We start from the raw sequence: 22,540 nt of genomic DNA, 5'->3' as shown, positions 1-22,540 counted from the left end.
GCACTGGTATTTTGTGGAAGAGCCACACTCAAGGGGCCAAAGAGCTGCCTGTGGCTCGCGAGCCGGTTTGCCGACCACTGCCCCAGCAGCATGATAATCTTCCCCATCAAGTTCATGTGGCTGCAAACTTGGCCGCATCGCAGAAGACGGGCTTGCTGCGAACACTATACACCATGGTCACATCTATCCCCAAGGCTTCGGAAATACTGTCTGGCACAGTTGGCTCACGTGATCTTGACCTCCTGGGAAGCCACTCAATATCCATGCCACTGTTAAGTATTTAGGTAACCCCTTTCCGGTGGAATCTTCTTCATAAATAAGCCTTTAGCACTGATTCCTTGTCTCTTGCTTAGAAAAGCTAGAAGGGTCTTCAAATACTGTACAAATCCTTCCGTTAGAGAAGACAGCGCACGGGGGACACTGGACCGAGTGCACACTCCCGTGCCTGCGGTGACCGGGCAGCTAGTGTGTTGGCATGAGTGGGCTGAGTGCAGGACTGCAGTGGGGGGGACAATGGCCCTAGAAGGAGGGTCTAGAGAATGAGTGCCCCATTCAACAGGGACACCAAGAGCCTAGAGCCGTGAAGGAAGAAAGCGGGCCTTGTATTACTATATTCTCTGTTCTTCTTGGTCCTCTGCACCTGATTTTCAACTGTGATAACTGTTATTATTATTTTAAAGTATATTTCTATTGATGTTAGAGAGGAAGGGAGAGGGAGAGAGAGAGAGAAACATCAATGATGAGAGAGAATCATGGATCGGCTGCCTCCTGCATGCCCCCGACTGAGGATGGAGCCCGAAACCCGGGCATATGCCCTGATTGGGAATCGAACCCTGACCTCCTGGTTCCTAGGTCGATGCTCAAGAACTGAGCCACACTAGACGGGCGATAGCTATTATTTTAAACGCCGTGAGTGTATGTGGAAAACAAAACCTATTTATAGGTCCTATTCAGAGAATAGGCTGCCACTTTATAATGTGAGATGTAGGCAACACAGTTTGCAGAGAAGTCTGCTTTAATTAGACATGTGAACTCTCCCAGTAACAGAAATGGAAAGAATTAATTCTAGTGTTACCATTCCTATCAGTTCCAGATGTTGACATAATTCCCATTCCTCATTTTTACTAAAAATATAAACAACTTCAGGATGATGATGATGTTTGGATCTTGCCACCAATAAATGCTGAGTTCTCCAATATTTGAAGCAGGAAAAACACGTGGCCCTTGTTTTATTTTACTGAGCTTTATGAGAAGATGCCCTACTGTGTTTTACAATCAACTTCGGAAAAAGTCCCCCAAATCCTTCAGAAACATAGTTTGGTTTGTGACCCATGAGCCCATTTAGCTAGTTCTTGGTACTAAAGAACAGGATATTTCAAGTTCTCAAAATATCCACCTTATTGATGGAGGTTATCTGTATTTGTTTCTCTCTCTTTCTTGTTAATCCTCACCTGAGGACATTTTTCCATTGATTTTTAGAGAGAGTGGAAGAGAGAAAGACAGAAAGAAACATCGATGTGAGAGAAACACATTGAGTGGGTGCCTCCTGCACATGCCCTGACTAGGGACCGGGCCAGGGAGGAGCCTGCAACTGAAGTATGTGCCCTTGACCGGAATCGAACCCGGGACCCTTTGGTCCACAGGCAGGTGCTCTATCCACTGAGCAACACCGGCCAGGGCTGTTTCTCTCCCTGAGAGCAATCCTTTATACAGGCCATGCCGCAGGTTAGGATGAACTTTCATCAGAGCTAAAAGCACAACAGCTGACACAATGTCTGGCTTCCTTTTCTGCCTTCACCTCGTGTCAAGAGTCAAGATGATCATGAAGCAAATGGCTCGTCTGCACTTTCGAATGAGCCACATGGAAGAGTTGGTTGGTGAAGGGGAAGGACCCTGAGGGGATGGTGAGAGCAAGGCCTGGCCAGGCGCAGCTTCACAAACCCAGGAAAGGGGCCCGGTGCCTCCTGCCGACCAGGAAAGCTTCCCGGAGACTCAGGAGTGATGACTTTGCAGGGAGGGGCACCCTGACAATGACCGTCTGACTAGACAATGACAAACGAGCCGGAAATACCAGTTCTGCAGAGAAACCTGAGAGGCTCTGTCAGGACCTAATAAGAGGCTCAGACCGGCCAGAGGCCACTGGGGAAGAGGAGGGGACACGAGGAGGAAGGCCCCGGGGCCCAGAAGACCACTGCGTGGGAAGAAGCTGAAGAGAACAAGAAAGCGGTGGCGGTGGGTCCCCCACCTTCTTAGTTCCAAGTTTACAAGAACTTAGCCCTCGGTTTTGACTCGGAGGTAGGAGGTCAAAGAGAAAACGCCATCTGTCCTATCCCTACGAGGCCCCTGCCTTCTTTATCAAGGGCGAGAGCCTTCACACTTGATGGGCAGGTTCCCAGCGAAGGAGGCCGTGGTTTCACGAAATGATACCCATTCGCCAGGCCTGGTGGAGAAGGAGCCCGAGACCCACCGGATCTCAGAATTAGAAATGGTGCCCCCGACTGGCCAATGTGATGGGAGAGTCCGCTGTTTGGAGGCCCACAGGAGCCACGTGATCTTCGAGCTGCAATGACTCGGGTGTGCGGACTCCTGGGCCCAGCTCCGGTGCCTGGTCAGCTGACAGGCGTGTTTGCAGCGCCGCCGAGCATCGCCTACGATGCATCAGAACAGGAGATGGGAGACCAGGGGGGCCCAGGTGACAAAGCAGGGCAACAGGGGAGATGGGCCAATGGAGCGCTCCTGTCACGTGCTATTATAGTGGGGCCTTGACTTACGAGTTTAATTCGTTTCGAGACCGAGCTCGTTAAGGAGCTCGTTAACTCAAATTACTCTATCAACTCAATGCAAAAAATCAGCCGAGAGACAGCTGGTATCTCAAAAAACTCGTTAGTCGGGACACTCGTAAGTCAAGGCCTCATAGTAGAATGTACAGCCAGCGATGAACTGAGAGCCTTAAACAGCCACTTCTTTGCTTTCCTAGGTTTAAATGAATTTTAATGTCGCCTATCTATCTGTATCATTTAAAATTATTGTAAAAATCACACAAGGATATATATACACACCTCTACATTAGCAGTTCTCAACCTGTGGGTCTCGACCCCTTTGGCGGTCAAATGACCCTTTCACAGGGGTCGCCTAAGACCATCCTGCATATCAGATATTTACATGACGATTCATAACAGTAGCAACATGACAGTTATGAAGTAGCAACGAAAATAATTTTATGGTTGGGTCACAACATGAGGAACTGTTATACACACACACATATATAAATAATTTGTGAGCCTGTTAGAAGCTGATGGAAATAAGGAGACTACAGAGCCTTGGCAACAACCACTGACATTTTGTGGGAAATAACATTCTGCTGATACGGCAGTGACTTTCTTCAAATTGTACCACTTGAGCATTTACCATGAGGAGTCACTAGGGTCATGCCTAACGAATCTGCTTTAAGTCTCTCTTTATAAAATCAAAAACCCATTAGCAGCCTATTTGTTGGACATAAAATGTGGCCACTCGCATCTATTCAACATGCTTCCTTTTACTCTCTGAACCACAAACAAACCCTTGCGAGTTTCTAAAGCACTTTTTCTAATGAATGCTAACACCATCGCTCGAACATTCTGCAGAGAGAAAGGCTTTCCTATTGGTCTAGGAAACACTGACCTGTCAACGGGTATGCGTGATTGCGTTCACTTGATTTTTTTGGCCACAGGTTTGATTTTGGGAGTTATTTCTGAAACCCTGGGAACTAATCTCATGCCACTCTTAGATCACCACACACTTTCTTTAACGTTAGTGAGCCCTCGGGAATCCTATTGCAATGACAGGTCATGCCTTTTGGGGATTCATTTCAGTTATTGGCAAACAAGTGAGCCTTTTGTCTTAAGAAAGGCAAGCTTCCAGAAAGGCAAGCATACCATGAAGGGAATGGCAAGGTAATGAATGCTCTTGGTCTTTTAGGAGCCAAGGAAATACCAGTGGGGGAAGAAGACTGGCCACAGAACCGGACTAAACCAATTTAGTATCCGATGTCACTTGTGCCCTTTCAAACCGATTACCCAACCATCGGCAGCCCAGCTCTCTGTTAAGAGTGCGCCTCTGCTCTTTGAAATGTGCCCCGGGGCCAAGTCCAAGGGCCGGAGAGGAGCCAGGAGCAAGGGCATTTGCTCAAGACCAATCTCAGCAAGGCCAGAGTCCTGGCGGCTCGCATTTCTCAGGGGAGGACTTCATGTACTGGGTTCTTGCTGTTCCGGAGCCTGCTATTGCCAAATAGCGCTTTCTTCCTACGAAGTTGAGTTCTGCAATATATCTGGCAACCAACCAACATCATATGGGAAGGCAGGGGTTCTTGAACGGTTTTGCCAGCTGATGAAGCGCTCACATGCTGGAGTTTGGGGACAGAGAACTCTGAAGCCTGAAGGACAAGTGACCTGTGTGTCGGGCTCTGCGGTGTGGAGCCGGCCGCAGCGACAGCCGGGCGTGTCCCTACCTGCATTGTGCTTGGCCAAGTACTTGTCCTTGTACTGCTTCTTCTTCTTGCCAAACCAAGTGCAGCTGGCCTGCTGCTCCTGTTTGGTCTTCTCCATGGCGATGCAAGCCACTCGCCTAGCGGACCAGGAGAGAGAGGGAAAGAACGCAGGTCTAGTTTGAAGAACACAGGCTCATCATAACATGACATTGTGTTCCTTGATCACATAGTAACGGATAACACATGACAAGCCTACACCCATGGTCATGACATGCGGTGGAAAGAGCACGGGATGTTGAGTTGAGACAGGTCTTGTTTGAGCGATTTAGTGTTAGGTGCCTTTCTCGGCAATTTCCATGTACGAACTCATGGAATCTTACAAAGAACACACCAAACATGTTATCACTCAAGCAGTTCCCTTATGCTCTTCTGAAACCCCAGGCAACCACTGTGGCTACAGATCAGCTTCGCATTGTCTGCAATTTCATCATATAGAATGGAATCCTTTAGTTCGTTCTTTCTCTTTTTTTTTTTGGTCGGGAAACATAATGATTTTGAGTTTCATCCATATTATTTTGTGTATCAATAGTTCACTCCTTTTAAAAATATATATTTTTATTGATTTCAGAGAGGAAGGGAGAAGGGGAGAGAGAGAGAAACATCCATGATGAATCCTTGATTGGCTGCCTCCTGCACGTGCCCTACTGGGGATCAAGCCCACAACCCCGGCATGTGGCCCGACTGGGAATTGAACCGTGACCTCCTGGTTCATGGGTTGACCCTCAACCACTGAGCCACACCGGCTGGGCGATCCTTTCGTTTCTCACCGATATTTGGAATGATTAGCAGAGGGGAGAGCTCAAATCAAGTGCATGGTGGGTGTTGCCCTCGTTGTTCCAGGCTACATGTCCCTACGTGGGAACCCATTCCAAACGCACCTCGGGCCATGATTTCTGTCCTTCTGCAGTCCTAAGTGTGGGAAAGGTCCCCTAACAGCCTCCCCTACTTGGACGGGCCTTGGTCTTAACCTTGGTCCCCCGACAGAGACGTTTTCGCTAACAGAGATGCCCGCCTGGCAAAATGGGCCACTTCAGTGCTTTAATTTTTATTGTTCTGATTGATGGCTCTCATAGAAAAATCGGTCGCTGAGTTCCCCACTACCTTTCAGCGACTCAGTGCTTTCAAGGTAATTTCCAGAAGCCTATTTTCTACAGCACTTTTCTTTTCACTCAGCAGCTCGGGTTCAGATAACCCAGCCCAGCGAACAGGGAACAGGGAGCTGAATGGCTTTTCCCACTGCCCCCTCTCAGCATTGCTCCAGAGCGCCTGGGGTTCTGGGCACCGATGAAGCATGATTTATACAAATGATCTGAATGGGCAGAAGCGGCCTGGAATCTACATAATTATTCTCAGCAAATGCTCATGATATATGGTTAACATTCCAGAAGACATTTTCTATGCACGGCCGGCGTGGCTCAGTGGTTGAGCATCAACCTATGAACCAGGAGGTCACGGTTCGATTCCCGGTCAAGGGCACATGCCCGGGTTGCGGGCTCCATCCCCTCTGTGGGGCGTGCAGGAGGCAGCCGGTCAATGGCTCTCTCTCATCATGGATGTTTCTCTCTCTCTCTCCTCTCCCATCCTCTCTGAAATCAATAAAATATATTTTAAAAGGCGAAAGATTTATGCGATCTGAAGAGAAGCCAGAGTATCAAATATATTTTAAAAAATGACTCCTGCTAACGCTTAAGCTGTTTCTTGAAGGTCAAACTGAAAGACAATGCCAAGTGGAAGGCTGCTGCTTCCTCTCCCTGGGCCCACACCCCCTCGTGTGAAAGGATGGCTCGAACATTCTAGATGTAAGAATATTTGGGGGGAGCATGGATAACTAAAAGAGGCAAACGAAAGTGATTAATGGAGAAATTCCTTTAATTAGTGAGACAAAGGTGTGGGAAGGAGCTATAAATAGCCGTGTGCTCAATGCCCTCCTCTCCCTTAGCTAGGTTCACGTATTGTGGGAGGAACTGGCACAATGCCTAATGCTTCTTTTTTGTCACAAGAAACAAAGCTCAGTCAATTCTATCTCCTTGGCACTAGACTTCTGATAGATTGTCAAAGGACGGACGAAAGTAAAACCTTCAACATTATTAAAATAGTAGTTCAGCTAAGCCAATTTTAACAATAACAGCAGAAATAGACTTTACCAGGATATATAGTAACCTGTGACTCCTTCTCTCTGTTAAAAGTAGGGTCTAAAAACTGTCTGATGCCCTGGCCGGTTTGGCTCCCTTCCTCTCTGAAACCAATAAAAATATACCACCCTCCCCCCCAAAAAACTGTCTGACTTTAACCTGTGTTCAAAGCTCCAGCTTCCTAACAGACATACATTTAAAGACCTCGCAAGGTAAAGACCAAAGTGTTTGAGAGAGAATCATGGACCGGCTGCCTCCTGCACGCCCCCCACTGGTGATCGAGCCCACAACCCGGGCATGTGCCCTGACTGGGAATCCAACTGTGACCTCCTGGTTCACAGGTCCAAGCTCAACCACTGAGCAACACTGGCCGGGCGTGAAACACATTTTACCTTCAAACACCCTGAGTGACACTGAATTGGGGCACTTGAGTTTTTCGCTGGTGGTGGAGTGGAACAGGGGTGGTGACAGCATGTGGAGGGACAAGGAGAGGGACATCAGAAAACTGCAATTCTGCCCTAGCCGGTTTGGCTCAGTGGATAGAGCGTTGACCTGTGGACTGAAGGGTCGTGGGTTTGATTCCGGTCAAGGGCATATGCCTGGGTTGTGGGCTCAGTCCCCAGTGGGGAGCGTGCAGGAGGCAGCCCATCAAACTCATCATTGATGTTTCTATCTCTCTCCTGCTTCCTTCCTCTCTGAAATCAATAAAAATATATTTTAAAAAAGAGAATATCCTACTCCTAAGGAAACAACAACAAAAACTGCAATTCTAACAGGATTGAAGCAGCACACAGGAGTGGTGGGCTCTGCTAAGAGACCATGATGTGACAGGGACTCGAGGCTGTCCACTCAACCTCTCTAGAGCAAGGGTCGGGAACCTTTTTCCTCCTCAGGGCCATCTGGATATTTATAGCATCATTCGTGGGCCATACAAAATTATCCAGTTAAAATCTGCCTGCTCTATTTGGTCAAGCATTTAATTAACTCACCCCTAAGGCCTTGGCAGGGCCAGACCAAAGGATTTCACGGGCCTCATGGCCCGCGGGCCAGACGTTCCCCATCCCTGCCCTAGCCCCTCCTCGCCTTTATGTAACACGAAGATCTGCCTGGATACGTAGGAGCGCACTAGACGCCAAGGATGCAGCATTCTGGAATGACTAACTTGAATTGTGTCTGGCTAGTAGAGCAAGGAATAGATCAAACAGGCAGGGCTTCGTTTTTTGTGACGCAACAAAACAAAAGGAGAAAAAACGTACCATTCCTGAAGCTCAGGGGAAGGAATGAGACCCGCAGTCCCGTTTTTGGAGTTTTCCAGTTTGCCCTGCCACCAATTGTGATCGTCCTTGCTGATGATCTGGATGATGTCACCCACGCGGAACCGGATGCCAGCCTCCTTGCAGGGAATGAGGTCGTCCTTGGCGGGGTCATATTCAAACTGTGCTCTCACATAGATCTATGGGACAGGAGCGCGTGAGCACGGAGGCCGGGGCGGCGCGGAGCCCGCAGCGCGCCCCCAACAAGCACATCCCGACACCCCCGATACCAACGGGACACTGGATGGCGAGACGAAAAGGATGCGTGGAAACACAACACAAAGACCCGCTACTACGACAAACGATGGACCACTTCGGATGGGCACAGCTTTAAACCTTCGCTGTGTTTAGTTGGGAGCACTTAAGATAACTGTTTATTACAACTAAAGACCTAACTTCGGCCTTTACTCGAACAGAATAGGCCTGTGATGATAGAGACGTATGCTTTCCATTTAAAAATCGGCATGAGGTCTTGTGGGTGTGATGGATAAGTTGTCGTGATGACGTGGCAGCCATGAAGCCACCAACACAAGCATTCAGGGTAGGTTTTAACCACGAAGCAGCACCTTGCCCTGAAATGCCTACAGGGCGACCGGCGGTGTGTGGGCACGCAGCTGATGAACTGAAATGTGATTCAAACAATTTAAAGAAGCATTTAAAAATAGTTTTAGTTTGGAAAAAGGATGTAGGGCCTGGCCACGTGGCTCAGTGGTTGAGCGTCGACCTATGAACCAGGAGGTCACGGACCGATTCCCGGTCAAGGGCACATTCCCCCCAGGTTGCGGGCTCCATCCTCAGTAGGGGGCGTGCAGGAGGCAGCTGATCCGTGATTCTCTCTCATCATTGATGTTTCTATCTCTCTCTCCCTCTCCCTCTCTCTCTGAAATCAATAAAAATATATTTTTAAAAGGGTGTAGGCTTCGTATTTGTATTTTACTCTTCTTAGAGAAGACAAGTGAGTGCGAATCCTAGCTTTGCCAACGTGACGCTAGAAATGAGCAGAGTTCCAGGCTTTGAGTGTGATGATATGTAAATGTCACTAGTAAATATTATAAAAGGGAACACACTAGCATGTCAGGGACTGGCCTATGGCAGCACTTTTAGAATTCCCGGATTTCTAAAGGCTCTAAGGCAGCGGTTCTCAACCTGTGTGTCGCGACCCCTTGGGGGTCGAACAACCCTTTCATAGGGGTCGCCTAAGACCATTGGAAAACACATCTATAATTACATATTGTTTTTGTGATGAATCACTGTGCTTTAATTGTGTTCAATGTGTAACAATGAAATTGGGGGTCACCACAACATGAGGACCTGTATTAAAGGGGCGCGGCATGAGGAAGGTTGAGAACCGCTGCTTTAAGGTATGGGGCCAGGCATAGAGCGCTGTATCGCTTACTGAGTCCTAATGCTAAACTGTGGGCGAATTCCGTCAGGTGCTAATTCACGCCAATCTGAACTCTACACCTGATTATGTTTTAAGGCCGCATTTCAAGAAAAAGCCCATAAAGATTCTATCTCTTGAAATTAAATTTGAATATTAATGTCTAAGTCACTGTAAAGCCAACCTGAAGGCTTTGGAACGATTGCATAATTGCTTCCTGTAAGTTTCTTTGCAGAAACCCCGCCTATAAAATTAGCAAATCTCTGCATTTGCACCTAAAAGCCGTCCCAAGTTACTGCTGTGGCTGGCAGCCCTCAAGGTTTCATGTTGCCACTAGCAGGCAGGCAAGGCCTCCATGCCAGATGTGTATGCCCTTATTCTTCATTGCCAATGCCTCTGAGAAATGTTCATGCAAATACAGATACTAAAAGGACTTCAAATTTCATAAAATTATTACTTAAGAATGTTCAGCCCTAACCGGTTTGGCTCAGTGGATAGAGCATCGGCCTGGGGACTGAAGAGTCCCGGGTTCGATTCCAGTCAAGGGCAGGTACCTTGGTTGCGGGCACATCCCCAGTAGGGAGTGTGCAGGAGGCAGCTGATCGATGTTTCTCTCTTATCGATGTTTCTGACTCTCTATCCCTCTCCCTTCCTCTCTGGAAAAAATCAATAATATATATTTAAAAAAAAAGAATGTTCACCAGGATGTACATTTGAGTTATTCTTACAATCCTAGAAATTTTGTGACCTGTAACATTTTTTCCCACCCCAGCCAGAGCCAGGCCCGTAAGACCCCCAAAAGGCTGAATTCTTAATCACTGACACAGTGATCAGGTTGAAATGACACTAACCATCGTAGCTACAAGGATGTGAGGGGAGATCTTTATAGCGAATTAGTCATGTTTAATGTGTTAAAATGAAATGGTACAAGCTCTCAATGCTCAAATGTTATGGTCCAAAATGCAGACATTATGGGATGGAGAGGGTTAATAAAGGATTGGCTATTAGCAGCTCAGTTTAGAGAAGTTTCTAGAGAGGATGTCTATTCACCTGTCGTCCTTTTGGTTGGGTAGTTGATGGCAAGTCCTGTAGAATAGAGCCAACCCAGGAGAAAAATTTTCATTTACTTTTCAAGAGTACAAGGACATTTGTGTGTTCTGTTACAATATGGTTAAAAAAAAATGAGCTAGATTTAAGTTGTAAAGAGATAATACACATTACTCCATTTCTCAGAAATGTTGAATTATTAAAAAAATTAGCCATTTAGCAGCAAGCTGAAGAAAGCAGGTAAGTTGAAGCAGAGAGAAAATGTGTTGCTAAGCAACAACTCAGCATCTTCAACACAAAAGCCACAGCGAGTGAAACAGAGTTGTTGCTCTTTAAGCTTAGTCACTGCCACCATTTAGATTTTGAAAAATCGGATGGCTCTATGGATTGTCACCATCTGAAAAGTATTAAATGTTCACTGTCAGAATGAATTCCTTTATAGCCTATTTGAAGTTGAAAATAGAAGCCATAGGGAATTTTCGTCCATAATTTTACTTAATGATATCATTCCATTTGAGATGATGTTTAAATTATTTAAAAATTTTACCCGATAACAAAGTTGATATATTTTTATTTTATTTGCAAAAAGTTGATAGATTTTTAAAGGGCAAATGAATAGTCAGAGAAGAGCGATACTGCTGCATTATCAGAGCTTTCAATACTTTGAACAGCAATACCAGCAACTCGGAGGAGACTTTGTTACCCCCAAATATTGCATACTTGCACCTGTAAGTGCTTCCGTTTGTTCAAATAAACTAAAACCAGTTCTTTTCATATATCAAAATGGAAAGTTCTGGGGAAAAAAAATAAAATTCCAAGTTCAAGTCAAAACATAAAGTACTTTGTGTTAAAGATGTGATAACAGCGTGGCTTAAGTGCAGATTGAAGCCAGTTCCTTTTGCTTTTCATATCCAGGCAAGGTTTGTAATTCACAAAAATATGTGCACGTACCACAAAAACAGAGGGCACACCAATTCATAAACTCAGATAGCGGAAACTAAGGCATGTCGCTGACGTCACTCAAAATAGACCACTACAAGCCTAAGACCCAAATGCCTGCACTGCAAAATCAGTACATTTCTTTCTCTTTCTCAAATTAAAAAACACTTCGAAATTTCAACAAATTTCCAGTTACATCCTTTGCGTAAGTTTAAGCGAAGTCATAAAGACTAGTGGGGTGACACGGGAATATCTGGGGGGTGACCAAAGGAGTGTTGAACTTCGTGTCTTCAAATTTAACTGATGGGAGGGGTTTTATGGAGAAGAAAATGTTGAGGAAGATCTTCCAGGAGTTCTGAACTGCATGTGGCTGTAGTAGCCTCGTCTACCGGCAGAAGACATATTGCCACTGGACACATGTAACTAGAACACTCATGGCAGGTGGCACCAACAGAATTGTCACACTTGGCCGTGTGAAGCTGGAGTTCTTACCGAAACAGAATTGTTAGTGCTGCTATGACCATTAGCTGGGGACTGTCTGGAAGTGGAGGGGGAATCTCTCTGAAATAAGACACAAGGTTCATTAACAAACACCAGCACAGAGACAGATATATTCACATCAACAGTTACAACCACAGTCCGACAACCATTTCCTCTGAGGTTTCAGCTGCGAAGGTGCCGCACTGACTTACTTGCGTGATTTCATAGAAATCAGAAAAAAACTTTGCAGTTTAGTCACACTTGTAAGCGATGACCGTGTCATTCATGAACCACTTCTCTCCTGTCTCCAACACTCTCTACCCTTCGCTTTCTTTAAAGGAGACCCAGAAAGTGGCTTCATGTTAGAACCCTACCTAGTGCTATGAAATGACAAACGTTACTATAACATTATTGGGCTAAAGACCCCAACTGCGTACTTTGTATTACAAAGTAGGTTTACAAAGTATTTAGTAAATTTTTTGGTACCTCAATGTCAAAAATTACTGAATGACTCCATTTGAGGTGAAACTAATATAAAAAAAGACTTCTCATGTTGCAGTCGCTTTGGGATCTATCTAGGACAAACATTTTCAGAGATTATTCTTTGAATCAATCCGCTACAATGACCTAAAGAATAAAGGTCTCTTCTCTAGTGTATATCTGTGTTTTATTCTTATTTATAATATTTGTCCTATTCGACGCACTCACACTCCTTTCCCGGCCCTACTCCCTTATTGTCCAAATCACTTTTAACGCGAAGACCAAGGAGAGGAAGGTAAGGAAGTGTTTCAAAATTTTTGGTTTAGTAGAGTTCTCTGAAACCTTTGAAATGTGCATGCCTGCTTAAAAGACATGTCCTGTCCCCCCACCACCACCCAGAAGATTTAAAGAAAACTTCTGGCCCGGCCGGTGTGGTTCAATGGTTGAGCACCGACCTATGAACCAGGAGGTCACGGTTCGATTCCCGGTCAGAGCACAGGCCTGGGTGGTGGGCTCGATTCCCAGTGTGGGGCGTGCAGGAGGCAGCCGGTCCCTCATCATCGATGTTTCCATCTCTCTCCCTTCCTCTCTGACATCAATTAAAAAAAAACAGAATCTTCTAAAATAAAATAAATAATGGGATCCCTGAGATGAACCTTCTCAAACTTTAGTGAGCAGGCTGATCTCTAGGTACCACCCCAGAGACTCCAGGCAGTAGGGCCGGGGTGAGGCCAGGGGGATACTGAGGCAGGTGGCCAGAGAGCCTTCCATTGGGAAGTGTGGCCCCAGCTGGGGAAGGTCCCACCCGGGACTTGAATTCTGCCAGGAGGTCAGACAGGCTGGGCTGGGGCTGGGAGGGGAGCAGGTACGAGGGGGCTCTTCTTACGTAAGAGTGTAGAATGTACACGTGTCACACTCGCCCATCCCAAACCTAGGTCCAGCACGTAACAAACACAAGGGAAACTTATGGGATCTTAAGAACTGCCTTCTGGATAGTTAGCCAGGAAAGACAGAAATCCATCGTGTTTACTACACTCCCTCAGTGATCAGAAATGGCCAGGACCACCTGGGATTTCAGAAGATCAAAATGCGTCCCATGAAATGGACGCCTGACTTCGTCTTTTTTTTTTTCTTTCCCTGCCAGGTTTGTGTTGCAGGTGACAAACGTCCGAACGACACATCCCGGAGCGGAACCACTTCTGCATTTTCTGTGAAAACACAGTGCTCAGTGAAGTTCCGGAAAAAGCCACCGAGAGGAGCTCAAGGCCTGAGATGAACGGAAACCCCCATCGCCATGGCTCGCTCCACACGCACTTGACCCAACTACCAATTCGTCTGCGTCTCTTCGACAGGTTCAGAGACACAGGGGCCGCAATGTGTCCTGGGAAACGGACAGTCTTGCTAGGGAAGGGGAGGAGCAGGATCATTCCTCCTGCAATGCTGCCCGAGCACAAATGCCATTCCTACACGAGTCCCACTCTGTTCCTGTCAGGTCACAGAGGAGGCGCTGGGAAGTGTACGTCGTGTTGCTGTGCACACCCGTGGGAGATGCACATGGGAGAACAGGCTTCAGAAATAACCCTGGAGCCGGGTGAGCAGTGGCCGAAGGATGCCACCCCCGAGGCCACTTTGCATTTCCAAACAGAAAAAGAAGAGCCTTTGGGATCTCATTCAGTCACCAGCACGAAACTGAGCGAGACAGGCAGCAGTGACCATCTCTATGGGCCGAGCCTAGCGCGAGGAAGCAACTTGGGGTTGTACTGTCCTAGAAAACGTGTTTACGAATCACCTAACATCCCAATTTATATGATTCCACGGCGGGTTGCAAAAGCCTCCATCCCTCACGCCCCTCGGGACCTGGCTCATGATCTGACCGACTATCTGGACACCGAGAGAAGCCGCCTCTCAGATTCTTGGAAAGAAGAACAAGAACTATCTGCGGGATTTCTTAACAAGGGGAGTGACTGCACTTCCTGGAAATGTTACCGCAATTCCTCCTTCCCTCAGAGACCCCGCTTTTTCTGCATTAAGGCTACGCCGTTATTGGTAGCTGCTCTATGTTTTGCTTCGACTCCGGCCTGCAGGAAGTTCAAGTTGAAGTCCCCATGGAAGCAGGGCTGAGTAGGTGGAGGGGACCTACTCTGTTCCGTTATCTTGGTTGCAAAATTGGTGTGCAGTGATCAACAGCACAGGCAGAAACCATTTCCCAGAAAGCCAGACATTCAGCCAGGAGCAGACAGGGAGGGAGGGACCCAGGGAAGCGGGGCGGGCGGGGAAAGCCATTACCTCACAGGACGACGACTGTGTGCGGTAACTGGGCACGATCTTGAAGGTGATACTCCCGCGCATTTCCCGCTGGAGGAAGAAAGGACAGCTTTCTTAGCAAAGCCATGTTGCACAGAAAACACGGAGGAAGCTGCTGAAAACACGTGAGGACAAGGAAGCGAGGCAGCTGCGAGCGCCGGGGCCTAGGCTGAAACTGAGTCATTAAGCTCAGGGTGCAGTGCAGCGCCTTGTCCATACAGCAGAGCCCCGACCCTGACCCTGACCCTTTCATAGACATGAATACAAAACACGCTAAGTGATCTGTCTTTCCGACTATTTGGCCAGATGTCATAGAACATACTATGTGCTGAGGGCCTGGGGCAGAAGCAGGGGCAGGCTGGAAGGGGTCAGTGGGGGTGGGGGGGACATATGTAATGCTTTCAACAATAAAGACTAAAAAAAGTGAATAGAAACTGAACTGGATAACTGAAAAATACTGAAAAATTATGTTTGGTAGGCTCCAGCATGATGCTATATGTCGTAAAATTTGCTTTTGATTTCATAACTAGAGGCCTGGTGGATGAAATTCGTGCACTGGGGGCGGGGGTCCCCCTCAGCCCGGCCTGTGCCCTGTCACAGTCCAGGAGTCCTTGGGGGATGTCCGACTGCCGTGGAGGTGGGAGAAGCTCCCGCCACCACCGCTGCGCTCGCCAGCCATGAGCCCAGCTTCTGGCGCACTGACCACCAGGGGGCAGCTCCAGCATTGAGCGTCTGCTCCCTGGTGGTCAGTGCATGTCACAGTGACTGGTCATCCTGCAGTTCAGTCGATTTGCATATTAGCCTTTATTATATAGGATTTGACCTTGGATTTTACTAGAGTGAGTCTGTGTGCTTATTTCACACTTAATCAATATTCATAATAGGTATTTCATACTTAATCGATATTCATAATAGATATTCACTACGTTGTGGTGGGAAGAAGGTCTGCTCGCCAGGGCCCGCCATTCTGCCCACGCCCCCCACCTCCTTTTTAAAACCCGAACCCTGATCCACACACAGACTTTGGGGGGCACGGATAGAAATGGCCTGATTTACTAGAACTTCCCTCCCCTCTGTGCTGTGGAGAAATCCCACACAGTTGGCTGTGACTCAGCCACGCAGGAAAGGGGTTTGACATTGCTGATGTCAGCAGATTGAGGTCAGGGAGAACCCGGTTCAGTTACGCACAGCTGGGAAGGTCTGCTTTAAATAGCTGCTCGAGAAAAAACCCCAGCAGATAAAGACGAAAGGAGAGAGCTAAAGCCCGCACCGTTCAGGACGGGCCCAGTGTTTCCAAACTCCGTTGTTTGTGACCATTTTCCTAGTTGTCAGTTTTCATGAATGTTGCGTAAATTCAAGTGCACACGCATAAGCTCAAGTGCACACGCTGGTGGTCCCAGCGATACTCGGATTGCAAAAGAAGGCCCCTTGTTTGTGCGTGAACAAGAAAGCTAACAAACTGAAAGTCAGCCTTAGACGAAGAAAAAGAAACTTGCATGTACTCACGAGCATTTTCTGCAGCTGTTCCACGGTTTGGTTAGCCACACTGATGCCATTGATTTCTCGGATTTCATCACCCACATGCAGGGTGCCTAAGAAATGCCACAAGATTATAAACATGCGATGACATATACTTTGATAATCCAAAGAGAGCGATGTAAAAAAAATTAAGCTAAACACTGAAGGGCAATATTTCAGTAACAGGGACAAGTTTGGATCACGAGGACACGCTAACACACTAACATCTACGATGGGAGACACCGCTTGGAAAGATGGTGGTGGGAATCTGGTAATTTTTTGAGATAAAAGAACAGTTTCTAGTTCCAGCCTGTCTGGGTTCAAATCCCAGCTTCATTGCTCACTAGCTTTAAGATCTCGGGTAAGTTACCGAAATACTCCATGGCTCAGTTTTGCATGTATGAAGCGGAGGTGACAATAGTACCCATCTCAGAGGGCTGCTGTGAGGATGCAATGAGCTGAAGACATGTACAGGGCTCAGGTGTACGCACAGAGGTTAGACAATGATACACCTTACACCTGGCACGTCCATCGCTACTACAATATTATTGACTATGTTCCCGATGCTGTACCTGACATCCTGTGACTGTTTTGTGCCTCCAAATTCGTATCTTTTAATCCCTTTCCTTTTTCCTCTCAGCCCCACAAACTCCCCTCACTTCCGGCCACCATCAGTCTGATCTTACCATTGAATCTCTATGTTCTTTATCAAAATCCAATTTCTTAATTTATAAGTAGTATATCTCATTCCTGGATGAATGAGACAATTCTTTTGTAAGTTTTTAAAATTTTTGAAAAATGTTTTCTTTATTTGAGAAAGAAAGGAATGGAGAGGGAGAGAGAGATGGAAACATCAATGATGAGAGAGAATCATTGATTGGCTGCCTCCTGCACCCCCCCGCGCCAATGGGGATCGAGCCTGCAACTTGGACATGTGCCATGTCAGGGAACGGAACCATGACTTCCTAGTTCATGGGTGGATGCTCAACCACTGAGCCACGCCGGCTGGGTGAGAGAACAATTCTTGAACTGTCATTAAATTTAAATATACACATTTCATATCCTAGAATGGATGTCTTCCATATATCCTGGGGCCCAATAGGATACTTTGTTCTATCTTTCATGGTCTCTACGAAGTCAGGATATAAACAGTGATTCACACACACATGCACCCGCTCTCCATTGTCTACAGGTGAACAGAAACAAATGACTAAACCCAAGAGATAACTTAAATGGATCATTTCTATGAACCACGTATTTAACCGACTTCTTATATGGGTCATAACAACACTTTCTCCACTAGGCTATAGGACAAAAGTGAGAAAGAATCATATACGAAACTTACCTTGCCTGTGAATCATGCCCCCATGCATAATTCTTGCAACAATACAATGATTTAGCTCATTCATTTTTAAAGTGATTCCCTGTAAAAAGTTAAGTAAAAATAGAATTACTATAAGATGACACTTGGTTAGCATTTGTGCATTTATCTTCAAGAGGTTTACTGGTCCGTAGTTTTCTTGTAATGTCTTTATCTGGTTGGGTACCAAGGTAATTCTAGCTAATAATAATAAAAACAACAACAAACAATGAGTTGGGAAGAATTCCTCCCCTTTCAATGTTTTGGGAAGAGTTTGTGTAGAATTGGTGTTATTTCTTCCTTATATGTTTGGTAGAATTTGCCAGTGAAACCATCTTGCCTGGAGCTTTCTTGGAGGATGGTTTTTAACTACAAATTCAATTTTTAAATAGTTTAGGGTGACTCAGTTATTCCTTCTTAAGTAAGCTTTCATAGTTTCTTGCCTTCCAAGGAACTTATCCATTTCATCCAAGTTGCTGAATTTATTGGCATGAAGTTGTTTCTCATATTTCCTTATTACCCTTTTTTATAGCTGCACAATGTGTAGTAATGTCACTTCTCTAATGCATGACATTAGTAAGTTAGTGTCTTTTTCCCCCTGATCAGTCTGATCCTCTCAAAGAAAATGTTCGTTCAATTGATTTCCCCCTATTGTTTTCTGATTTCTATTTCATTGATTTCTACTTTGCTTTTGATTATTTACTAGAGGCCCAGTGCACGGATTCGTGCACTGCTGGCGGGGCGTGGCCTGCAGGGATTGGCTGTTGGGGGAGTGGCTCTCCCACTGTGGGAGCACACTGATCACCAGGGGGCAGCTAGTTTGGGAAGCAAACCGGCAACCCCTTGGTGCATAGGACAAGGCTCAACCCACTGAGCCACATCAGCAGGGCAGACATTCCTGTTTTTCTAACATAGATGCTCAGTGCTACACTCCCGAAGTACTACTTTAGCAGCACACCACAAATTCTGATATGTTGTGGTTTCATTTTAATCCACTTCAAAATAACTTAATTTTCCTTTTGATTTCTTCTTTGATTGATGGTTTATTTGGAAATGTGTTTAGTTTTCAAGTGCTTTGGGATTTTTCCAGAGATCTTTTTGTTCTTTATTTCTAATTTAATCCCCATGTGGGCTGAGAATATACTTTGATGTTAATATAGCCATTCAAGCCTCCTCTTGATTAACGTCATCATGGCTTTTCTTTTCCCATCCCTTTACTTTGAAACAATTTGTCTTTATGTAGAAAGCATTTCTTACAGGCAATACTGGGTCTTGCTCCCCCCTTATCGGACAATCACTGCTTGTTAATTGGGGGAACTTGGACTATTTACATTTAATATGATTACTGATACAGTTAGGTATGAATATATTTTCTTGCCTTCTTTTGGATTAATTTCTTTTTATTTTACTTTCTCTCCTGTGTTGTCTTATTAGCTACAATTCTATTTTGTTGCTTTAGTGACTGCTTTAGGGTTTAGAGCAGGGGTCCTCAAACTTTTTAAACAGGGGGCCAGTTCACTGTCTCTCAGACCGTTGGAGGGCCGGACTATAGTTTAAAAAAAAACTATGAACAAATTCCTATGCACATTGCACGTATCTTATTTTGAAGTAAAAAAACAAAATGGGAACAAATACAATATTTGTATTTGGATGTGGCCTGCGGGCCGTAGTTTGAGGACCCCTGGTTTAGAGAGCATATATTTTTAACTTACCACAGTCCACCTTCAAGTGACATTATGCCATATCACACATAGTATAAGAACCTTACAGCAGTACACTTCCACTTCCTTCCTTTTGACCTTTGTGTTGTTATACATTTTACTCCTACATATGTTATAAACCCCAAACATATCGTCATTATTTTTGTTAAACTGCCAGTTATCTTTGAAAGAGATTTAAATGATAAGGTTGTCCTTTAACATTTCTTTTTTTTCCCCTTTAACATTTCTTATACTGTAGATCTATTGAATTGTTTTGGTATATCTTAAAATGTTTTTATTTTACCTGTATTTAAAAATTTTTTTGTTAATCATTACCTGAGGATATTTTTTTCCATTGATTTTTAGAGAGAGTGGAAGGGGGAGGGAGAGAGAGAGAAACGTATATGTGAGAGAGACACATTGATTGGTTGCTTCCTGCACGTACCTGGACCAGGGCCGGGGAATGAACCTGTAACCGAGGTACATGCTCTTGACCAGAATCGAACCCGGGACCCTTCAGTCTGTGGGCCGATGCTCTAACCACTGAGGAAACCAGCTAGGGTCTTACCTTTTTTTTTTGAAAGAAACTTTTGCTGGATTTAGAATTGTAAATTGAGTTTTTTAAAAACTTCCAGTACTTTAAAGATGTTCTTCTTAATTGTGTTGTTTCTGATAAGGAATCTAATATCCTTACCCTTGTTCCCCTGTCTGTAATATTTATTTTTTATTTTTTTAACCTCCGTTTTTAAGATCGATTTATCAGGGGTCTAAACAATTTGATTAGGATGCGCCTTGGTGCTGCTTTCTTCCTATTTGTGCTCAGAGTTCACTGTGGTTCTTGCAACTGCAGATTTATAGTTTTCATCAGATTTGGAATGTTTGCAGTCATTATGTCTTCCAGTATTTTTTCTGTCAGTGAACCTGCCTGAAGCTGTCCCCTACAATATTTCTAGGACCTACCTGGTACCAGACATTGTTATCACAATATTATCGACTTAAAATTCTCTCTCTCTCTTGTTTTGTAGAATTTTTATTGCTATGTCTTCGAAATCCCTAATATCTTCTTTTGAAATGTCTTAACCTGCCACTAATCCCATAGGACATTTCTGGGCTAATTCGAATATCCGTCAGTTCGGTGTCAGTTGTGATTGATTATTCGCCACATTATAGGTCACATTTTCCTGCCTTTTCACATGCCTCGGAATCTTTGATTAGATGCCAGATATTGTACATTTTATCTTGTTGCCTGCTTGGTGTTTTTTTTTTTTTTAAATTCTTATAAAGATTTTTAAGCTTTTTTCCCCCCTGGGATGTAGTTCAATTCAGTTACTTAGAAACAGTTTAACCCTTTGGGTCTTTTAAAAAAATATATTTTTATTGATTTCAGAGAGGAAGGGAGGGAGAGAAACATCCATGATGAGGGAGGATCATGGATCAGCTGCCTCCTGCACGCCCCACACTGGGGATCAAGCTTGCAACCTGGGCCTGTGCCCTGACCGGGAATCGAACCCGGGACCTCCTGGTTCATAGGTTGATGCTCAACCACTGAGCCACGCTGGCCAGGTGAGCCTTTGGAACTTGCTTCTGTGATTTGTTCCGCAGGTTTGGAGGACTTCTCCATCCGGGGCTTATTTATCTCTCCTTCTGAGGCAAGACCTTCCCTAGCGCCCTACGCAGCACCTCACGGACTGGTCCTTCGAGTCTGTGGGTGGGACCAGGCCGCCAGCGTCGGGCACTGGTCTCGCTCATCCTTTTGGAGGGTCTTTGCGGGGCTCCAGGTAGTGTCCTCTCTAGATCTCTGGGGTCCTCTCGGTGCAGCCCTCCCCCTCCTGCCCTCTGCCCCATGAACTTCAGATGCCTGGTTTCCCCAGCCGCTCAGTTCTGTCTCCTCATTCCAGGGAGCCTGCCTGCTTGGCCTCGGTCGCCCTCCCTGTCTGTGGCCTGGAAACTCTGAAGTCAGGAAGGTTGGGCAACCCCAGGGCTCATGCTGTTTACTTCCCGTTTCTTAGGGATCACTGTCCCTTCTTGCCCGATGTCCAATGTCTTCAAAACTGTTCTTTCATGTCATTTTGTCTGTTTTAAACATTTTAAAAAATATATTTAATTGATTATTACAGAAAGGGAGAGGGACAGTTAGAAATACCGAATAAGAGAGAAACACCCATCAACTGCCTCCTGGACGCCCTCTGCAGGGGATCGAGGCCACAACCTAGATACATGCCCTTGACTGGAATCGAACCCGGACCCTTCAGTCTGCAGGCTGAGGCTCTATCCACTGAGCCACACCGGCTGGGGCAGTTTTAAACATTTCTTGGTTGTTTCAGGTAAGAGGGTAAACCTGGTCTCTGCTTGGGCCGGGTGCCTATTCCTGACCCCACCCCAGCTTGGGGTCAATTCCTGGCCTTCCCTTGTTTGCATAAGCTCCCCCCTATTGTCTGAGCTACTTCAAGTTTGGTCTTTATCACTTGACACTAAGGGAGTCCCGATCCATAGAGAAGCAATTGCACGGGCGATATTACAAAGGGGAAAGGAAGGGTGTGATGGAGTGTGTCATCCTTGGCGGGTGGACGCAGCCCAGTAGGACACAGTGTATAAGTTCCAAAATGCAAAGAGATCCTATGGCAGCGGTTCTCAACCTGTGGGTCGCGACCCCTTTGGCGGTCGAACGACCCTGTCACAGGGGTCACCTAAGACCATCCTGCAGATCAGATATTTCCATGACGATTCATCACAGTAGCAACATGACAGTGATGAAGTAGCAACGAAAATAATTTTATGGTTGGGTCACAACATGAGGAACTGTATGTAAAGGGCCAGAAGGTTGAGAACTGCTGTCCTATGGGTATATCTCATGCAGTAATATAATGCTTTTAATAAGACAAATGAGGCCGAAACCGGTTTGGCTCAGTGGATAGAGCGTCGGCCTGCGGACTGAAGGGTCCCAGGTTCGATTCCGGTCAAGGGCATGTACCTGGGTTGCGGGCACATCCCCAGTAGGAGATGTGCAAGAGGCGGCTGATCGATGTTTTTCTCTCATCGATGTTTCTAACTCTCTATCCCTCTCCCTTCCTCTCTGTAAAAAATCAATAAAATATATTAAAAAAAAAGACAAATGAGAAAGCAAAAGAAGCTGTATGAAATGTCATAGAACTGTATCACTGAAGAGACATCTTTCCCATAACATTCCCATGCTTATGGCGATCGGTCAACAAGAGAAGAAACACACACCCTGTGGCTGGGATCACAGGCGACAGGAGAGAGAACGGCTTCTCTTGGGGGCCTGCAGGGGAAGCTGCGAGGCCAGCCTATACTTTCTGAGAACAGGAACTCGGGGACGCAGCTGTATCCTGCCCCTCAG

General features: G+C 45.8%; 1 protein-coding gene across 1 annotated transcript in view; it reads right to left on the bottom strand.

Annotated features, from left to right (window-relative positions):
* Positions 1 to 22,540, bottom strand: part of CASK (calcium/calmodulin-dependent serine protein kinase (MAGUK family)) — a 232,579-nt gene that overhangs the window by 28,343 nt on the left and 181,696 nt on the right. The window contains exons 16-22 of the mRNA XM_006752810.2: positions 17,468 to 17,546; positions 16,111 to 16,196; positions 14,587 to 14,655; positions 11,833 to 11,901; positions 10,405 to 10,440; positions 7,917 to 8,113; positions 4,490 to 4,605 (exon numbers count right to left, since the gene is read on the bottom strand). Of these exons, the coding sequence (XP_006752873.1) occupies positions 4,490 to 4,605; positions 7,917 to 8,113; positions 10,405 to 10,440; positions 11,833 to 11,901; positions 14,587 to 14,655; positions 16,111 to 16,196; positions 17,468 to 17,546 (652 nt within the window). The remainder of the gene's footprint in view (positions 1 to 4,489; positions 4,606 to 7,916; positions 8,114 to 10,404; positions 10,441 to 11,832; positions 11,902 to 14,586; positions 14,656 to 16,110; positions 16,197 to 17,467; positions 17,547 to 22,540) is intronic.

Source organism: Myotis davidii, unplaced genomic scaffold (genome assembly GCF_000327345.1).
Source record: "Myotis davidii unplaced genomic scaffold, ASM32734v1 scaffold530, whole genome shotgun sequence".
NCBI lineage: Eukaryota > Metazoa > Chordata > Mammalia > Chiroptera > Vespertilionidae > Myotis > Myotis davidii.
The sequence above is the reverse complement of the archived record's forward strand: the minus strand, read 5'-3'. Positions and strand labels throughout refer to the sequence as shown.